Genomic DNA, 20,289 nt, shown 5'->3' on the forward strand with positions numbered 1-20,289 from the left:
CATTCAGAACAACTCCTTAGACATTTATGGGAAGTCTTTCCTGTGACAGACACTGTGATGAATGATCTAGAGGCAAATAAGACAGGGTCAATGCCCTTCAAGAGCCTTGAATTCATGAATTAGTGCTCTGAATTTAATCAGTGCCCATTCTTTGAACATCTCTTGCATTACTGGCAAACCTTTTGTCCCTCTGGAAAGCCTCACCGGCTTTGGGTGGGGCCCATCTCTGTGCTCTGTACTTAAAGTGGAACGGAGCTCCCTAAGGCTTGGTCAGATGGGTTTCTCCCCCATGAAGGTCTTGTTCATGAGGCTCTGAGGATAAGAACAGGATCTTTCCATCTCTGAATCTTCATTGCTCTTACCAGGGAATGAGTATTCACATGAGTCTCAAAGCTTGTGTCTGACTTCTCCTTATTTACTCAGTGTCCTTCTTTGGGACAGAGGAATCTTAGCCAGGGCGAGACTTCAGAAGAAAATGTTCTATGAAGCAGACTTTGGAGCCAGGCAAGAACAGTTTGATCAGGACCCAAGTCTGTCTCTGATTTGCACTTTGGCATCTATCATCTCATTTCTCTTGGCCTCTATTAGTTGTATTTACAAAATATTCTTATATATACTGTAGAATATGTAGATAAGTAGATAAGACAGAGCTAAATCCATCCATGGCTTGGTGAATCATTGCTTTCACATACAATTTCACCTGGCAAACATTTATTGAACACCAACCTTAAAAGGGGCTTCTCTCATGACGCTCTGCATATTGTAGCTCAGCAGTGCCTAATGGAATGCTTGTTCTTGGCTCCATATATAACCTCTGCTTAGCAGGCACCAACCACCAACCACAGTCCCCACTGCCTCTTCTTGGGGTTTGTTTTTTGAAGGTTGTTTTTGTTGGGGCTTCTCTCCCGTTAACGTCCTCTGTGAAGACTTCGCTGGTCCCTCTTCCCTTGGCTGGAGTGGATCTCCAGGAGTTGTTCATCTGTCTCTGATACATCTTTGCCTTCTTTTTACAATAGTCTGCAGCAGTGATGCTCAAACGTTTTGGCCTTACATCCTTTTTATGTGCATTAAAAGTATTAAGGACTCTGAAGGGCTTTTCCTTACGTGAATTAGAACTATTCATATTTAGTGTGTTAGAAGTCAAAGCTGAGAAATTAAAATATTCATTAGTTCACATAATTTCCAAAAGAAAAAGTGGTATTATTTTACATTTTAGCAAATCTGTTTAAAGCCTGGCTTAATTGAATACATAGATTTTCTTATCTTCTGTTATATTAAATCTGCAACAGTATGTTGTTAAGTTGAAGTAGATGAAGGAACTTTTGCTTTATACAAATATGTTAGAAAGGGTGGAATATTTTAATAGTATTTTGAGATAATAGTGGAAACTTTGCTACATCAAAACTTGACATGTGGTTGCTGTTTTAAGGATTGGTTGTATTTAGAATCTGGAACCATATTAATGATGATTTTTTATTCAGTTATATCGAAATCCACTAGTCCATCATATATTTTAAGTGAATATTTTCCCTATGGGTGGTGTTACAACACTAGGTACTGACCATTTGGAACATATTGGTTCACTGACTTTTGTCAATCTTTCAAATGTTGGCATATTTCATTCCAAAATTCAAATTGTCACAAATTTCAGTATCAGCCCTAATATAATCTGCATTTTTTTCTTTTTCACTGGAGATTTAACCAGGGACATTTTATCATTGAGCTACATTCTTATTTTTTATTTTTTTACTTTTTCATTTTGAGACAGGATCTCACTAAGTTGCTGAGGGCCTTGCTAAACTTCTGAGGCTTGCTTCAAACTTGTGATCCTCCTGCCTTAGCCTCGTGAGTCTCTGGAACTGGCTAATCAGAAAAATCTTAAGTATTTGGAAACTGCCAAGTTGATGATGGTATATATAACTTTTCTAACAGTAATTTTTATTGTGATATTGAATTCATGATAAGAAAAAGGTATTATTGGTTTACCTTTGAAGACGCAGCCTTACTTGGTTCACTACTAAGAAAATCTCTTCAAATATCTAGGTTTAAATAACAATAGTTTATCAGTTCTTCCACATAAAGATGATGTTCCATGAAAAAGTCATAGAATGTTTGAATGTCAATTCTATAACTTCTTTGTCTTGATACAACATATATCCTTCAGTATATAGATGTGTTTCATGCCCATTTTGTATTTGTCATAGAATATAAGAAGCTGTTTAATAAGGTCTCTAAATTTCATGAAATAAATAACTGCTTCATGTAAGACATTGAAGAAAATGGTCCTCACTGATGTCACTGCCTCCGTATATCCTAAGGCTCCAGTGATTTTATCGGTCATTGTTTTTGTACCTAAGTGCAAATGGTAACTCAGTGAAAATGGTAGATAACATCTTCGTATTATTTTTTAAATAATTTTGACCTTATGGACTTCCTGAAGCATTCTCAGAAATCTCGAGGGTCTTTGGATCATGCTTTTGAGAGCCACTCATCTACAGAATTGTTTTCTTTGTTTTTATCCCTTTCTGTAGTCATTTTTTTCTTAACCCATCTAGTGCAAAATGATCCATTTGCACTGAACTGACGACTTGAGGAAAGGGCCAGGATTTTCTTTTTGATTTCACTTATTTCTGCAACTGTATCTTCTCCTTGCTTTAGGCATGATATGCTTTAGGGGCTGGTGACCTGTTCAGAGGGTCACAGAGCTCAGCCTGATCAATGGAGTGGGTGCCTGAGGCACAGGGCAGAAAGAAAGAGGAAAGAAGAGTGGGATGAGGAAAGCAAAAAAAGGAAACAGGCTATGATGAGTTACAACATGAGAATTAAAGAGAGAGGAGCTAAGGAGGAGATCATAGGGAGGCAAAATAAAGAAAAGGGGGGGGGGGGACAATAAGATAACGAAAGAGGAACAAGAATGGAAGGGCATAATGTGTTCTGTTACAAAGGTTACGAATTGGGACATCTGGTGCATCAGGACCCCACCTAGCTTTGGTCTCCATAAGAGTCAGCCTCCTCTCTGGATCTCATGGTTCCCCTTCTACAAAATGAAAAAGTTCAGAAATAAAGGAATGGAACTGGATGCAGACAAGAACATCCACAGATGCATTTCTGACAGTCCCCTTCACTCCCCAAATTGTGAATAAAGTAGAAAAAGCTGGGATTTTTTTTTTCCAATTGCTGAAAGTTCTCTTTACCAAACTAGATAAAGAACCACTGGCTTGAATGGTTTATAATATTTTGTACCCCTAAAACTTTTTAAGATTCTTGCATTGAAGGAACTCTGAAAACTGATACAAAAATTGTTTCCCAGACTTAAGAGTTTCACATTCATTGCCTTTGGCCCTGAGCAAAATTCAAGATGAAGTCTTTGGCCTCTATAACATTTTATTTTCTATGTAGAAAAAAACAAAAAACAAAACAAACAAACAAAAAAACAACTGGAACAACAATCCATCACTTGTCAAGTTGCAGTGCCCAGCAGATAGGACAGGTGGGAAATTAGATTCTTGGGACCACTGAACATAGCTTCTGCCCATGGCGTGCTTGCAAAAAACAGAAATGGCTTTACCCTGCATGCCAGAGCGGCTGCTCCTCTGGTCTCAGTTTGTTGACTTGGTCCTGGGGAAGGCACAAAGCTGGCCAAGTCCAATGAATGGCCAGCAGTGGAAAACCATTGCTACTGTCTGCTGGCAAGCACGACAGCCACCAACACCACACTTGGTCAGCTTCCCCTGCCCCCAAGTGGCGCTCTTCATTCCCCGCCATGGCTGGCTTTGGCAGGCACTGGCCAGCCTGAGAATGCAGGAAGTTTTGGGTCACAGTGACCTCTAGATGTTGGTGCCAAATGAAATGTGCTCTGGAGGTTCTCCAGGGTCACATGGCGTGTGGAGCAAGAGAAGGCAGGGCTGCTCTTGTGTTGACAAAGTGGATTTTGGCTTCAAAATGGCACCCCTTGGGGAGTAGGAGGGGTTGTGGGTAGAAAGTGGGGCATGGGAATGGGCAATAGGGACAATCAGTCTTGCTTTTTTTCATCCCCCCCCCCCCCAGCCTTCCAGGAAGTTGCTTGCTACTGGAGGTGGAGGCACCAAATCAGTGACACAAAAATTTGGGAGAAAGTCTCTGTTTTTTTTTTTTTTGTGGCAGGAGGGGTGGGTTGGTAGCTGTATACAGGCTGAGCCTCATGGCTGGATCAAAGCTATGTATTAAGTGAGGTTTAATAGATCCCCTTAGTGACTCAACCACACCAGATAGAAAGAAAGACCTTGGGTGCTAAGGGGAGGGGCTGCTGCTGTCAGACCTGGATTGCCCTCCAGTGCTATTTGGAAAAACAATACTCTTCTTTTCCATCTTTCTGAGGTCTCTCTTCACCTTATTGCTGCACATTGGATTATGTAGTCCTGTTCTTCTGAATCCTGAGCCCTTTTGGGAAGCTACGTTGTTTCCAAGTGAAGCCTCCAACAGAAGGGCAATGATGGACACCTGTATTTTGTTTCACCTAGGTCCATGATGCCTAAACACAATCCCTATACCTTGTCCCAGGCAGTGGGAAGGGGCTTGGCTACATTCACTCTCAGAATCAGGAACAGAGGTCTGAAATTAAATAGCTGAGAAGAAGGAGCCAAGTCCAAAACAAGATCCAGCTGGAGGAGGAGGTCAGGACCAATCAGCAGGCTGATTGCAGACTTGGAAAAGAGGTCAGGCCCCAGGAGCCTGGACTGGAGATGGGCATTTTCGCCAAAGTAAGACAACTGTATGTTAAGTAGTTGGATCTTTGTCTGCCATCCCACACCTGGCTTCAGCTGGCATGGTAGGTTCTGGCCACCTTTCCTCTACTCTCTACTCAAGGCCAGATTACTTCAGCTTTGTTGAAAGGAAGATACTAAGGGTATGTCTGAGAATCTGGAGGAACAGTGTCTTTCAGGAAAATGAAACACATTGTTCAAGGGTCAGCTTTAATCTTACCTCCTCTAAGGGTCCTTGCCAAATCACTGTGTGTGGGTCTTGGCTCTCACTGTCCACAGCACTTCGTATTTTGGTTCTAGTTTAGATCTCAAACTCTCACATAATGAATTATTTAGTAACATTAGTGAGTCTCTGCTTGCAAAGTTTATTGCTTTTGCAAATATTAATTCATTTTCTTGTTATAATGGGCCCAGAAATAGCTAGAATGTTTACTGATAGTTCTCTTTATATAGAAGCAGAATGGAGCAGAGAGCTCAGAACTCTGGCTTCATCAGATTAGGATTTGAATTGAAGCTTTATCCTTGACTGACTGTGTGACCTTGAACTTGTACAGTCTGCTTGACTACTTTGGGCCGCATTTGGCTCTACCTAGAGAAATCTGGGCCTTTTCCTCCATCAGTGGAGTCACTGTGGCTTTCACCACGAGTTAAGTTTTTGGTAAAAGAAAAATCTGGCCCAGCACATTCAGAAAAAAGATTATTTTGGAGGCATCATATTTTCACAACATGCTGTTTGGAGCTCTGAGCAAATATCATGGTTTTATGGCATCCAAACAAATTTATTCCAAAGTTTCTTTTGGAAATTTGAAGACCGTGTTCTCTGCCAGGTTTCACATCCTAGCTTTCCTTGGTCATTACTATTCTTTTGGGCGCATCCCCGCCTCCCTCTTGCATTTGACCACTTCTCCCTTCCCCCTGAATCCTATCCCTATGTTTTGCATCCTGCTTTAGGATCTTGGCCATCAATGCCAACAAACTCCCATATTTTTCTTCTCTTTATTGAGTTATTTCCCTATCTTCTGCCCTAACTGTAAGCCCATTTCTCCAGGGGGTACTTCTTGTTTTGTCTGGAGGTCTTCTTATGCGGACTTCTGATGTTTTTTTTTTTTTTTTTTTTTTACTCCCCTGGTACCAGGGATTGAACACAAGGGTGCTTTTCCACTGAGCCACATCCCTAGCCCTTTTTATTTTTTTTAAATTTTGAGACAGGGTCTTGCCAAGTTGCTGAAGGCCTCGCTAAATGGCAGAAACTGGCTTTGAAATTGCGATCATCCTGCCTCAGCCTCTTGAGCCACTGGGATTACAGGAATGGGCCACTGTGCCTGCCCTAATGTGTTTCTTAAATCTTACCTTAAAGTAAGATTAATGTTACTTTTTTCCTCTGTCTCACATTGCTGTTCACAAAATATTTTTCTTCCCAGGATTCCCTGCTTCTCTGAAAAACATGAGATTTGGTTAAACTGCTAATTCTTCCATATGCCAAACCTCCCACTGTCAGTCAGGAAACCCTTGTCTTTCTCCATATCTGTGGAGGATTTATGCATATGTCTTGTAGTTCTCCCTCCTTCCTGAAGCCCTAACATTGTTCTGGTTTGTCATTATCTGGAGGGCTTTCCTTTGACTTCCACAAACAACCGGATCTCAGTTTTTGACTACAAACCATTCCATCTCTCACCTCCATCACAGGTTCTCTGATGTCTTTTATACTTCTTGGGCCATCTGTGCTCACCTTCCTCCACTTAAGAGCCCTTCTCTTTCTTCCTATTCATCTCCGTTCTGCCTAGGTTATCTCTGTCTTGCCTACACTCTCAGTCCTTTTCTTTGGTCATTGCATTTTCTGAGTCACTTTCATTGTCCATTTTCTCCTGCTCTTGCACGTAGACCACCGAGGGAGCTGGGGAAAATCACAATATTGCGTGTCCTGAAGGTTTCAGCCTCAGTCTGAACTTCAGTGGCACCTGTACAGTCTTTTATCCAGAGTTCTCCTTCTTCTGTTCCTTATACTAGACCGTTTAGAATTTTCTAAAGGCTCAACTGCACCATCAGCTTTTTTACATATCTTTTCTTAGTTGTTACATGTCACCCCAGGAAATAGGTGTGATGATTATTTGCAAGGAACTCTATTTCATGACTTTATCACCCTCCATAAGGGACCATATGTATTGCTTCATGTGGATGTGATCAGAATTATTACTGCAACCATTCCTTATCTCTTTTGCAGAAAAGATATCCGTGCCTTTCAGACTGATTTCTTTTTATTTTTTTATTTTTTTTTTATTTTTTAATTTTTTATTGTGGGTTGTTCAAAACATTACAAATTTCTTGACATATCATATTCCACACTTTGATTCAAGTGGGTTATGAACTCCCACCTTCACCCCATACACAGATTGCAGAATCACATCAGTTACACATCCATTGATTTACAAATTGCCATACTAGTATCTGTTATGCTCCGCTGCCTTTCCCATCCTCCACCCTCCCCCCTCCCCACCTCTCCCCTCCCCTCCCCTCCTCTCTCTCTACCTCCTCCACTGTATAACCCTGAGGGTCTCCTTCCATTACCATGCAATTTCCCTTCTCTCTCCCTTTCCCTCCCACCTCTCATCCCTGTTAAATGTTAATCTTCTTCTCCTGCTCTTCGTCCCTACACTGTTCTTAGTTACTCTCCTTATATCAAAGAAGACATTTGGCATTTGTTTTGTAGGGATTGGCTAGCTTCACTTAGCATAATCTGCTCTAATGCCATCCATTTCCCTGTAAATTCTATGATTTTGTCATTTTTTAATGCAGAGTAATACTCCATTGTGTATAAATGCCACATATATTTTATCCATTCGTCTATTGAAGGGCATCTAGGTTGGTTCCACAGTCTTGCTATTGTGAACTGTGCTGCTATGAACATCGATGTAGCAGTGTCCCTGTAGCATGCTCTTTTTAGGTCTTTAGGGAATAGACCGAGAAGGGGAATAGCTGGGTCAAATGGTGGCTCCATTCCCAGCTTTCCAAGAAATCTCCATACTGCTTTCCAAATTGGCTGCACCAATCTGCAGTCCCACCAGCAATGTACAAGTGTACCCTTTTCCCCACATCCTCGCCAGCACTTGTTGTTGTTTGACTTCATAATGGCTGCCAATCTTACTGGAGTGAGATGGTATCTTAGGGTGGTTTTGATTTGCATTTCTCTGACTGCTAGAGATGTTGAGCATTTTTTCATGTACTTGTTGATTGACTGTATGTCCTCCTCTGAGAAGTGTCTGTTCAGGTCCTTGGCCCATTTGTTGATTGGGTTGTTTGTTCTCTTATTGTCTAATTTTTTGAGTTCTTTGTATACTCTGGATATTAGGGCTCTATCTGAAGTGTGAGGAGTAAAGATTTGTTCCCAGGGTGTAGGCTCCCTATTTACCTGTCTTATTGTTTCTTTTGCTGAGAAAAAACTTTTTAGTTTGAGTAAGTCCCATTTGTTGATTCTAGTTATTAACTTTTGTGCTATGGGTGTCCTATTGAGGAATTTGGAGCCCGACCCCACCGACTGTAGATCGTAGCCAACTTTTTCTTCTATCAGACGGCGTGTCTCTGATTTGATATCAAGCTCCTTGATCCATTTTGAATTCACTTTTGTGCATGGCGAGAGAAAGGGATTCAGTTTCATTTTGTTGCATATGGATTTCCAGTTTTCCCAGCACCATTTGTTGAAGATGCTATCCTTCCTCCATTGCATGCTTTTAGCCCCTTTATCAAATATAAGATAGTTGTAGTTTTGCGGATTGGTTTCTGTGTCCTCTATTCTGTACCATTGGTCCACCCGCCTGTTTTGGTACCAGTACCATGCTGTTTTTGTTACTATTGCTCTGTAGTATAGTTTGAAGTCTGGTATCGCTATACCGCCTGATTCACACTTCCTGCTTAGCATTGTTTTTGCTATTCTGGGTCTTTTATTTTTCCATATGAATTTCATGATTGCTTTCTCTATTTCTACAAGAAATGCCGTTGGGATTTTGATTGCCATTGCATTAAACCTATAGAGAACTTTTGGTAATATCGCCATTTTGATGATGTTAGTTCTGCCTATCCATGAACAGGGTATATTTTTCCATCTTCTAAGATCTTCTTCTATTTCTCTCTTTAGGGTTCTGTAGTTTTCATTGTATAAGTCTTTCACCTCTTTTGTTAGGTTGATTCCCAAGTATTTTATTTTTTTTGAAGATATTTTGAATGGAGTGGTTGTCCTCATTTCCATTTCAGAGGATTTGTCGCTGATATACAGGAATGCCTTTGATTTATGTGTGTTGATTTTATATCCTGCCACTTTGCTGAATTCATTTATTAGCTCTAATAGTTTCTTTGTAGAGCCTTTTGGGTCTGCTAGGTATAGAATCATATCATCTGCAAATAGTGATAATTTAAGTTCTTCTTTTCCTATTTTTATGCCTTTAATTTCTTTCGTCTGTCTAATTGCTCTGGCCAGTGTTTCGAGAACTATGTTGAACAGAAGTGGATAGAGAGGGCATCCCTGTCTTGTTCCAGATTTTAGAGGGAATGCCTTCAGTTTTTCTCCATTCAGAATGATGCTAGCCTGAGGCTTAGCATAGATTGTTTTTACAATATTGAGGTATGTTCCTGTTATCCCTAGTTTTTCTAGAGTTTTGAACATAAAGGGATGCTGTACTTTGTCGAATGCTTTTTCCGCATCTATCGAGATGATCATATGGTTCTTATTTTTAAGTCTATTGATGTGGTGAATAACATTTATTGATTTCCGTATATTGAACCAGCCTTGCATCCCAGGGATGAATCCTACTTGATCATGGTGTACAATTTTTTTGATATGTTTTTGTATCCGATTCGCCAGAATTTTATTGAGGATTTTTGCATCTAGGTTCATTAGAGATATTGGTCTGTAGTTTTCTTTCTTTGAAGTGTCTTTGTCTGGTTTAGGTATCAGGGTGATGTTGGCCTCGTAGAATGAATTTGGAAGTTCTCCCTCTTTTTCTATTTCCCGAAGTAGCTTGAAAAGTATTGGTATTAGTTCCTCTTTAAAGGTTTTGTAAAATTCTGCTGTATACCCATCCGGTCCAGGGCTTTTCTTAGTTGGTAGTCTTTTTATGGTTTCTTCTATTTCCTCAATTGATATTGGTCTGTTTAGGTTTTCTATATCCTCCTGACTCAATCTGGGCAGATCATATGACTTAAGAAATTTATCTATGCCTTCACTATCTTCTAATTTGTTGGAGTATAAGGATTCAAAATAGTTTTTGATTATCTTCTGTATTTCTGAAGTGTCTGTTGTGATATTGCCTTTTTCATCCCGTATGCTAGTAATTTGAGTTCTCTCTCTTCTTCTCTTCGCTAGCATCGCTAAGGGTCTGTCGATTTTGTTTATTTTTTCAAAGAACCAACTTTTAGTTTTGTCAATTTTTTCAATTGTTTCTTTTGTTTCGATTTCATTAATTTCAGCTCTGATTTTAATTATTTCTTGCCTTCTACTTCTTTTGCTGTTGTTTTGCTCTTCTTTTTCAAGGATTTTGAGATGAAGTATGAGATCATTTATTTGTTGGTTTTTTCTTTTTTTAAGGAATGAACTCCAAGCAATGAATTTTCCTCTTAGAACTGCTTTCAATGTGTCCCATAGATTCCGATATGTTGTGTCTGTGTTTTCATTTATCTCTAAGAATTTTTTTAATTTCCTTCTTGATGTCTTCTATAACCCATTGATCATTCAGTAACCTATTGTTCATTCTCCAAGTGATGTATGCTTTTTCCTTCCTTCTTTTATCGTTGATTTTCAGTTTCATTCCATTATGATCAGATAAGATGCATGGTATTATCTCTACTCCTTTATATTGTCTAAGAGTTGCCCTGTGACATAATATATGATCTATTTTTCAGAAGGATCCATGTGCTGCTGAGAAAAAAGTGTAACTGCTTGATGTTGGATGGTATACTCTATATATGTCAATTAGGTCTAGGTTATTAATAGTGTTATTGAGTTCTATAGTTTCCTTATTCAACTTTTGTTTGGAAGATCTGTCCAGTGGCGAGAGAGGTGTGTTGAAGTCTCCCATGATTATGGTATGGTGGTCTATTAGACTCTTGAACTTGAGAAGAGTTTGTTTGACGAACATAGCTGCACCATTGTTTGGGGCATAAATATTTATGATTGTTATGTCTTGTTGGTGTATGGTTCCCTTAAGCAGTATGTAGTGTCCCTCTTTATCTCTTTTGATTAACTTTGGCTTGAAATCTATTTTATTTGATATGAGTATGGACACTCCTGCTTGTTTCCGAAGTCCATATGAGTGATATGATTTTTCCCAACCTTTCACCTTCAGCCTATGTATGTCTTTTCCTATCAAATGCGTCTCCTGTAGGCAGCATATTGTTGGGTCTTGTTTTGTGATCCATTCTACTAGCCTGTGTCTCTTAATTGGTGAGTTTAAGCCATTAACATTTAGGGTTATTATTGAGATATGGGTTGTTCTTCCAGCCATATTTGTTTATTTCTGTTACTAAACATGGTTTGTTTTCCTCTTTGATTATTCCCCCCCCCCTTTACTGTCCTACCTCCCACTGTTGGTTTTCATTGTTATTTTCCATTTCCTCTTCCTGTAATGCTTTGGCGAGGATGTTTTCAAGAGATGGTTTTCTAGCTGCGAATTCTTTAAACTTTTGTTTATCGTGGAAGGTTTTAATTTCATCCTCCATCCTGAAGCTTAATTTCGCTGGATACACAATTCTTGGTTGGAACCCATTTTCTTTCAGTGTTTGAAATATGTTATTCCAGGATCTTCTAGCTTTCAGAGTCTGTGTTGAAAGATCAGCTGTTATCCTGATTGGCTTACCCCTAAATGTAATCTGCTTCCTTTCTCTTGTAGCTTTTAAAATTCTCTCCTTATTCTGTATGTTGGGCATCTTCATTATAATGTGTCTAGGTGTGGATCTCTTATGATTTTGCACATTCGGCGTCCTGTAGGCTTCTAGGATTTGGGATTCTGTCTCATTCTTCAAGTCTGGGAAGTTTTCTTGTATTATTTCATTGAATAGACTTCTCATTCCTTTGGTTTGGAGCTCTGTACCTTCCTGTATCCCAATGACTCTTAAGTTTGGTCTCTTAATGTTATCCCATATTTCTTGGATGTTCTGCTCATGGTTCCTTAACAGTCTTGCTGAGCTGTCTATGTTCTTTTCCAGTTGAAATACTTTGTCTTCATTGTCTGATGTTCTATCTTCTAAGTGTTCTACTCTGCTGGTAGTATTCTCCATTGAGTTTTTAAGTTGGTTTATTGCTTCCTGCATTTCTAGGATTTCTGTTTGTTTGTTTTTTATAACCTCTATCTCCCTGTATAGTTGATCCTTTGCTTCCTGGATTTGTTTGTGTAATTCGTTGTCGAAGTGATCTTTCATTGTCTGATTTTGCTGTTTAATGTCTTCCTTGATACTCCAGATCATTTGAAGCATGTATATCCTGAATTCTTTATCTGACATTCCATCTGCTGCAGCTGTTACCTCTTCTAAACTTGCGTTGACCTGCATTGCTTGTGGTCCTTTCTTTCCTTGTCTTTTCATACTGCTTGCGTATCTTTCCTGCAGGTGCGGGCGGTGGCTCTGCTCTCTCCTTATTCCAATTGGGGTGTCGTGGCTACCACGCCGGCAGGTCACTGGGCCTGTTTTGGGAGCTGGCGGCAGCTCTGTTCTGCCCCTACTCCAATTGGGGTGACGAGTGTACCACGTCGGCAGGCCACCGGGCCTGATCCGCCGGTCGGTTGCAGGTTTGCCTACCCTGCAGGTGCGGGTGGCGGCTCTACTCTGCCCCTACTCCAAATGGGGTGACGTGTCTGTCGTACCGGCAGGCCACTGGGCCTGTCCCGCTGGTCGGTCGCAGATCTGCCCACCTTTCGGGCACGGGTGGAGGCTCTGCTCTGACCCTATTCCAATTGGGGTGTCGTGACTACCCCGCCTGCAGGACGCTGGGCCTGTTCCTGGGACGGGCGTCGACTCTGCTCTGCCACTACTCCAATTAGGGTGGTGTTTGTACCACACCGGCAGGCTCCTGGGCCTGATCCGCCGGTCTGTTGTAGGTCTGCCTACCTTGGAGGCGCGGGCGGCGGATCTGCCCTGCCCCTCCTACCAAGCCTGCGGACCCCTGGGCCTGATCTGCAGGTTGATCACTGGTCTGCTCACCCTGCGGGCACGGGTGGCGGTTCCGCTCCGCCCCCACTCCAATTGGGGTCACGTGACCACCACACCGGCAGGGAGAAGGATCTGCTCTGCCCCTACTCCAGTTGGGGTGACGTGTGTACCACACTGGCAGGCCACTGGGCCTGACCCGCCAGGCTGTCACAGGTCTGTTTACCTTGCAAGCGCGAACGGCGTCTCTGCCCTGCCCCTCCTACCATGCCCATGTACCACTGGGTCGCGGGTCTGCCCACCTTGCGGGTGCGGGTGGCGGCTCCGCTCCACCCCCTCTCCAATTGGGGTCACGCGGTCACCACGCTGGCGAGCCGCTGGTCCTGCTCCGGGCGCTGGCGGCGGCCCGGCTCCTCCCCTCTGGCTCGACGACAAATTGAGGAGACTTGGGTGACTGTGCCTCACCCCCCCTACCAGGAGACCAACTGCTTATGTCACCGCTGGTATTGATGAAGTTCCCTCCTCCGCCGCTTTCTGCAGACATCAGATCTCTGCCATGTTGGTATCCTATGCGAATGGCAGCATTTCGTTTCACTTGCCGGGCAACCAAAGCACCGGGTGAGTCCTGATCGGCCCTCAGCAGGACCCGGACCGAGAAGCAGTCTCCGCGGGCTCCTAGCCCCGGGCCAGGGAAGTTCCGGGACGGTTCCGGGAGCCAGAACTCGGCCGCTCCATGCTCGGTGTAAGCTCCTATAAGTGTAAGCTCCAAGAAGCAGTCCCCGCGGGCTCAGTTCTGGGAGCCGGAATTCAGCTGCTTAGTGCTTGTTGTATGCTCTGATAGGAGCAGGGTCCAAGAAGCAGCCTCCGCAGGCTCAGCAGCCCTGGGCCAGGGCGGTTCCGGGACGGTTCCGGGAGCCGGAACTCGGCCGCCCCGCGCTCGGTGTTCACTCCGATAAGATCAGGTTCTAAGAAGCACCCAGGCGCTGAACCGTAGCAATCTGTCTGCAAGCCGCAGGCGAATTGCAGCCTGAAATTACCTGTTCTATGGCTGAATGAGCTGCGGTCAGTCGAAAACAGCGGTGGTGACGTCAGTTTACCAACATGGTGGCTGCTGGCCTCCTCTGTGGTCTGACCGGTGTGGAGAACCGAGATGGACCGCTTCCTTCCCCCGTCTCGAACCCAGAATTCAGCCCTGAGTACGGTGCTTGCGCGGCTGGCAGAAACTGCAGCGCTGTAACCCTGCGTCTCTATCCCAGCGCGTGCTGCAGACTCTAGCCGCAGGGCGATTTGCTGAATAAGCAGTGTTACCCTCCGTGCGACAAACCTCTCGCGTTTGAGTCCCCGTAGCTGATCCTCGTGCGATGGAAATCCTTCCTCCAGGTTCCGGAGCACCCCACTATTGCTGGAAATTCCTAACAAGATAGCCTTTAGCTGTCCTGACTTGTCATACTCCCACACAGTGAAGCAGCACACGGGGGCAATGCACTCCCCTCGCCGCCATCTTCCTTCTCCCCCAGACTGATTTCTTCATGCATTCTCAACCTTCTTCCCTCTTCCTTAGGAGTTGTCCTTTCCCCTTCATCTTCAGCCTTCTGATCTCTACTTGCTTTTCCCCTTCAGCACAAAAAAGTGTCCATCCCTTTTACCTCAGCACTCCACAGTTATCAGGAAACCATGTCCCATAACTTTCCTATTTTCATGAACGAATACTCGACCAGTGAAACTCCACATCATGTACAACCACCGGAATGGGCAGTTATGCTCCATGTATGTATAATATGTCAAAATGCATATTACTAGAATGTATTATTACAAAGAAAAAGCTAATTTTTTTAAAAAAGTTAATTATGTTCTACATTTTAAATAAATAAATATATATATATATATATATATATATATATATAAACATGCTTCACTTATGATATATATGACTCCAAATGATAATAAAATTGCATTGCATTAAAAAAAAGAAACCACATCCCCCTGATATCTCCTTTATCCTCCATCCTCCTCCCTTCATATTCCAACCTTTAAGGAGAAACTTTGTGTCCATCGACTGCATTTCTTCACCCCTCACTCTTTCCTCACCCAGACACAGTCTGGTTGCTCCTTGCCCATGCCACATATGACCTGGAAGTGGGTAAGCCAGATGGAACTCTGTGGGTCCCATTTTTATTGACCTCACTAAAAGAAAGAGGTGTTTTGTTTTGTTTGAATCTGGGAATACTGTGTTGCCCAGGCTGGTCTTGAACTCATGTGCTCCAGTGACCCTCCCACCTCAGCCTCCAGAGTAATTGGGACTCTTGGCCTGGACCACCATACCTAGAAAGAAAGGTGTATTTCCTGCCTTGTAAAGTTTTATCTTTCTTTAGCTTCTAGGACAGTACCATTTCCCACTTTTCCTACTTTACCATTAACTTATTTTTCTGCTTCTTTTTCAAGTTTATAATAATAGCATATATTTCTTGAATATTCAGTATTTGCCATACTGCACGATCAGCTTTTTACATGTCTTTTCTTAGTTGCTACATATCACCCTAGGAAATAGGTGTTATAATTATTAGCAATGAGCAGATGAGGATATTGAAGAAAAAGGGTATCTAAGACTTTTTCAGAGCAAGTAGCTGCTACTAGGTTAAAATTTGAACTTGGATATTTTGGATCCAGAGCAGGGATGTAACTACAACACTCTCTCTGTCCCTTTGAAGTCTTTGTTGCTAGTGTTTCAACTTGACTCTTCTTTCTTTTCTTCCCACTCACTCTTTTGAAATGCCCTTGTCACCTGCTCCTAAATTCACTTACTGCCCAATTCTGTAATTCAGGCTAGAAGATTAAAAAAAAAAAAAAAAAAAAAAAAAACCCAGCCAGGTTATTATAAAACAAAGCAAAGAAAGACAAAAATGCTTCCCCTGATCTCCCTTTGCCTCAGTTTTCTCATCTGTGAAATGGGAGCGGTGATGGTGCTATTTCCTAGGGTTGTCTATAGTAAGCAGATGGATGTAAAAGGCAATCTGCCTTCCTGACCATCTTCCTGTCCTCTACATTTCCACTTGGGTGTCCTGCAGGTATCTTCCACTCGGCAGGCACTAAGCAAACTCACCATTCCACAAACATTATCATCCCCACTTATCCAACCAGTTTCCCTGGAGGTGAAGACTCTCTCTCTCTCTCTCTCTCTCTCTCTCTCTCTTCCAAGGGTAATCTGCTGATCTTAGTGCATAAAGTGACTTCATCACTTAAAGTCACACCCTCTTCATTTCACATCTGAACAATTGTTTTGTCTTTCTACCTGGAATTCCTGCCCATTCTTGTAATTGCCCTGAGAGAATATTAAAAAAACATCAAGAAAAGAAAAAGGAATAAGATGATATCTATTCTTCTCTGATTAAAATTTTATCATGGATCCCCAGACCTTTTAGGAGTCGATTTTTGAAGGATACTGAGGTGTACTTATGGAGCCTAAGGAAGAGGTGAACACTCAGTACTTGGGAAAGCAGCAGAGAGATGCCTGCCATGTGGATCCAGTCTGTTTTGTGTCTCAGCTGTTATCCACTGTGTCAACTTCACGTTTTCCTTTCACAATGGAATTCCACCTGCTGGAAAAGACAGCCCATCATAGTTCCTAGTTTTTCATGGTACAATTTTCAGCCATTTTGATAAGACCTTATCCTGAACTTTCTCTTAGTCCCAAATTTTGTTTAGTTGGCAAGTTTACCATTGCTATGGTCAAAGAATAGATATTAGGTGAGAAGATGGAAGTTTTGGTGATACCTATAGGTAGGCTAGAGATAGGAATAGATTCAAGTAGAAAAGGAGTACTGTTTCCAGAAAAAGACTTAGAGAAAGTAAAAGGAGAATTATATAGTAGCTTCTGGTAGATATCCTCCATAGTACCATCTAGGAGATGATTAACTGATGTATATTGATACAGTAAAGTCAATGAGTGAGTGAAATAAAGAAATCAACCTCCTTGAGTTTCTTTTTCCTTTGTGAGATGAGAATGGCATCTATCTCACAGGCTTATGTTAAGGATAAATTACTTAGCACAGTGATTGGCAGATGATAGAGGCTTAGCAAGTGCTGTCTAAATTTTCTGTCTCTCATCTGGGTTGGAATTGGGGAGAAAAATTAAGGGAGAAGTCACCATAGCATATTATCTTTGAAAATTCTATCAGCATGATTATCTCACAAAACCTGTATCAAGCTCCATGTTTCATCTTGACACTAGCCTTGTACATGCACAGAACATGCTCTATCACTGACCTACATCTCCAGTACCCCATCTTAACTCTTACTCATACTTAAGTCAACAAAAATAATAATCCTGTACTCTCACTTGGCTCAGGCTGAGTTGTCACACTCTCTAAGGGAAAATCCAGGGCATCACAGAACAAAGCCCTCATTTGTACCTCTAAGAGACTATATATTTGTACACTCAGAAGACTATCTTGAGGTTAAGAACACCTGGACTTCTGGTCTAATGTTTTACAATTTCGTGAGTAAAACTCTAGCTTACCTGTATGCAAAGAGAGCTCACACAACACACAACCAATGTATTGATTCTTTCATTTTCTTGAGTGTGCTTTTTCCCTATGGACACTCTGTAGAATACATTCCTTTGCCCTATTATCATTTGTGGGCATAACTCCCTAATCATCTAGCTCTATAACTTTTGTGGCCCATCCCCAACTGCTTTCAAAATTTACGGGTCAACTTTTCCCCAAATCTGATGCAGAGCCTTTCAGCTCAAGCCAGCAACCTGGGATTCTTATTTCCTACCCTCATCCCTTTATTAAGTGTTGTCGTCTAGACCCATAGAGGATATGCTAATGAAGATTTCTCATGAGTTGTTCTCCATGGATAACTGGCATGTAGGAACCATCTGTAGTTTTCAAACTCTACTACTCTCTGATGCTAATGCTAGTGTTATTAAAGATACCCACTCCTGGTCATAATTTCAGTATCCTAAATGTCTAACACTTGGGAAATGAAACTTCCCTTTTACTGAGAATAGTGTTTTCAATCTTTCTGTTAAGAAAGCATTTTTCAATGGTGTGTCCCATGGCTGGAAGAGACCTCAAAGGTGACCTATTGCATAGGCCCTGAAAAGCATCTGAATCCTCTCCAGGTGTCCCTAAAGGGAAATCTATTATGTACTTAAATATATGGCTTATTTATGACTTCTTGTGAAATACTATTTCTTTACCCTGCCAAATTAGATATCTCCTACTCTTACCCAGTTCTTTCTTACACATTGTGGAACATGTTGCCTTCCTTTAAACTTTAACCACAATAAGCCCCTCTTGTGGTCATCTTGTGGTCATTAGAGAGACTATAATCTCTGTTATCCATTTGACATCTTGAGTAGGGGCCAATAGTATCACCTTCATTTTCTCTTTCCAGCCCCAACAACCTTAGGAACTGTAACTGTTAGTTTTGTTTTGTTTTGTTTTATATATGACAGCAGAATGAATTACAATTCTTATTACATATATAGAGCACAATTTTTTTCATATCTCTGGTTTTATACATAGTATATTCTCACCAATTCGTGTGTTCATACCTGTACTTGGATAATAATGATCATCACATTCCACCATCATTAATTATCCCATGCTCCCTCCCTTCCCCTCCTACCCCTCTGCCCTATCTACAGTTTGTCTATTCCTCCCATGCTTCCACTCCCTATCCCACTATGAATCAGCCTTCTTATATCAAAGAAAACATTTGGCATTTGGTTTTTTTGGATTGGCAACTGTTAGTTTTGAGTCCACTTTACCTTTCTCAGAATAGACTCTAGTCTATCGATTTTCTTTTTAATATATTTAATTTAACAAACTGACCTTCTCTTTGAGTCTAAAAAAACAAATGTTGCTCAAAATGTTCCTTAGGCATAACGATTACCAAAAATATAGGGATCAGGAACTTGCTTTGGATTTAGAGACTGTCTAAATTGGAAATTGTTTTAGTCAGCTTTTCTACTGCTGTGAATAAAGTCCCAACCAGAAGAATTGTAGAGGAGGAATAATTTATTTGGGGTCTCAGGGTTTCAGAGGTCTTGGTCCATAGACAGCTGGTTCCATTTTAGGCTTGAGGTGGGGCTGAACATCACAACTGAAGAGTGTGGTAGAAGGAAGTGGCTCACATAATAATCAGAGAGCATAGACTCCACTAGCCAGATACCAAAGTCATGCCCCCAGTGATCTACCTCCTCCAGCCATTCTCTACCTGCCTTCAGTTACCACCCAGTTAATCCCATCAGGGGTTAAATAATTAAGATTCTCATAACCCAATCATTTCTGCTCTAAACCATCTTGCATTGTCTTACACATGAGCTTTTCTATACCATAACAGATACGTTTATTTATGATAGAAAGTTAAACCCCAGTAAAAATTAGTATTTTAATATTCACTATTGTCCTGGTCTATCCTCAAAAGTAGTATAAGATCATGATGATGGCAGCAACAGCCACCCTGACCTTCTATTGCCTTGAAGATGCCAAGCTTTTTCACCTCCAGCCCTTCTCATGAGCTTTTTCCTGTTCTAATATGCTCTGTGACTCTTTCCTTTCAAGTTTTGTACTCATCAGCTCCTCATACTTCAAATCTTTGAGAATCTTTTCTTTAATTCTTTCACCCCTCCCTGCAACCCAGTCCTAATCTAAATTGGGTCACCCATCATAATTATTCAACCTGCCTTTCATTTTTCCTTATGTCAAATAACACATTTTATCTTTTTTATTTTTATTTTTTTAAAGAGAGAGAGAGAGAGAGAGAGAGAGAGAGAGAGAGAGAGAGAGAGAGAGAGAGAGGGAGGGAAGAGAGAGAGAGAGAATTTTTTAATATTTATTTTTTAGTTTTTGGTTGACATAACATCTTTGTTTGTATGTGGTGCTGAGGATCGAACCCGGGCTGCACGCATGCCAGGCGAGCGCGCTACCGCTTGAGCCACATCCCCAGCCCCCAAATAACATATTTTAAATGATGTGTTAAATGATATATTTATTTAGTCCCTGTCATCTTCAATAAACTATAATATTTAGGAAGATTGTAGTTCTGACTATGTTGTTTCCTGTGGAATTTCTTGTGCCTAGCAGAGAGTCTGGTTTGTGATGGGTGTTCAGATACTATTTCTTGAATGAATAATTATACAGTACATGGTTTTCTTTCTTCCCAGCTAAAATTTGTATGTGGCCTTATGGTATTCAGAGTTTGCATGTCCCTGTTATTTTAAGGAGGGAAAGTTTATCTGTTAGCTTTTCATTTCTGTAACAAATTATATGAGAGATTCAAATTAAAAGAGTAAAGTTTTGTTTCGGCTCACTCTTTTGGAATTCCACTCACAGTTGATTAGCTTGTTGCTTTTAGGCCTGAGGGAAGGCCTCATGGTGGGAGCCCATGTCAGTGGAAACTTCACCTC

General features: G+C 41.5%; 1 protein-coding gene across 4 annotated transcripts in view; it reads left to right on the top strand.

Moving 5' to 3' along the window:
* Tprg1 (tumor protein p63 regulated 1) overlaps positions 1–20,289 on the top strand; it is a 597,429-nt gene that overhangs the window by 377,339 nt on the left and 199,801 nt on the right. For 2 of the 4 annotated variants that reach the window (XM_071615179.1, XM_071615184.1), the window contains exon 1: positions 4,645–4,807. The exons of 1 other annotated variant lie outside the window; for it this stretch is intronic. In XM_071615179.1, the coding sequence (XP_071471280.1) occupies positions 4,805–4,807 (3 nt within the window). In that variant the 5' untranslated portion in view covers positions 4,645–4,804. Of the gene's footprint in view, positions 1–4,642; positions 4,808–20,289 lie in introns of those variants that run through there. One more of the 4 variants, XM_071615192.1, reaches the window with a different exon arrangement.

Source organism: Marmota flaviventris, chromosome 8, assembly GCF_047511675.1.
Source record: "Marmota flaviventris isolate mMarFla1 chromosome 8, mMarFla1.hap1, whole genome shotgun sequence".
Taxonomy (NCBI): Eukaryota; Metazoa; Chordata; class Mammalia; order Rodentia; family Sciuridae; genus Marmota; species Marmota flaviventris.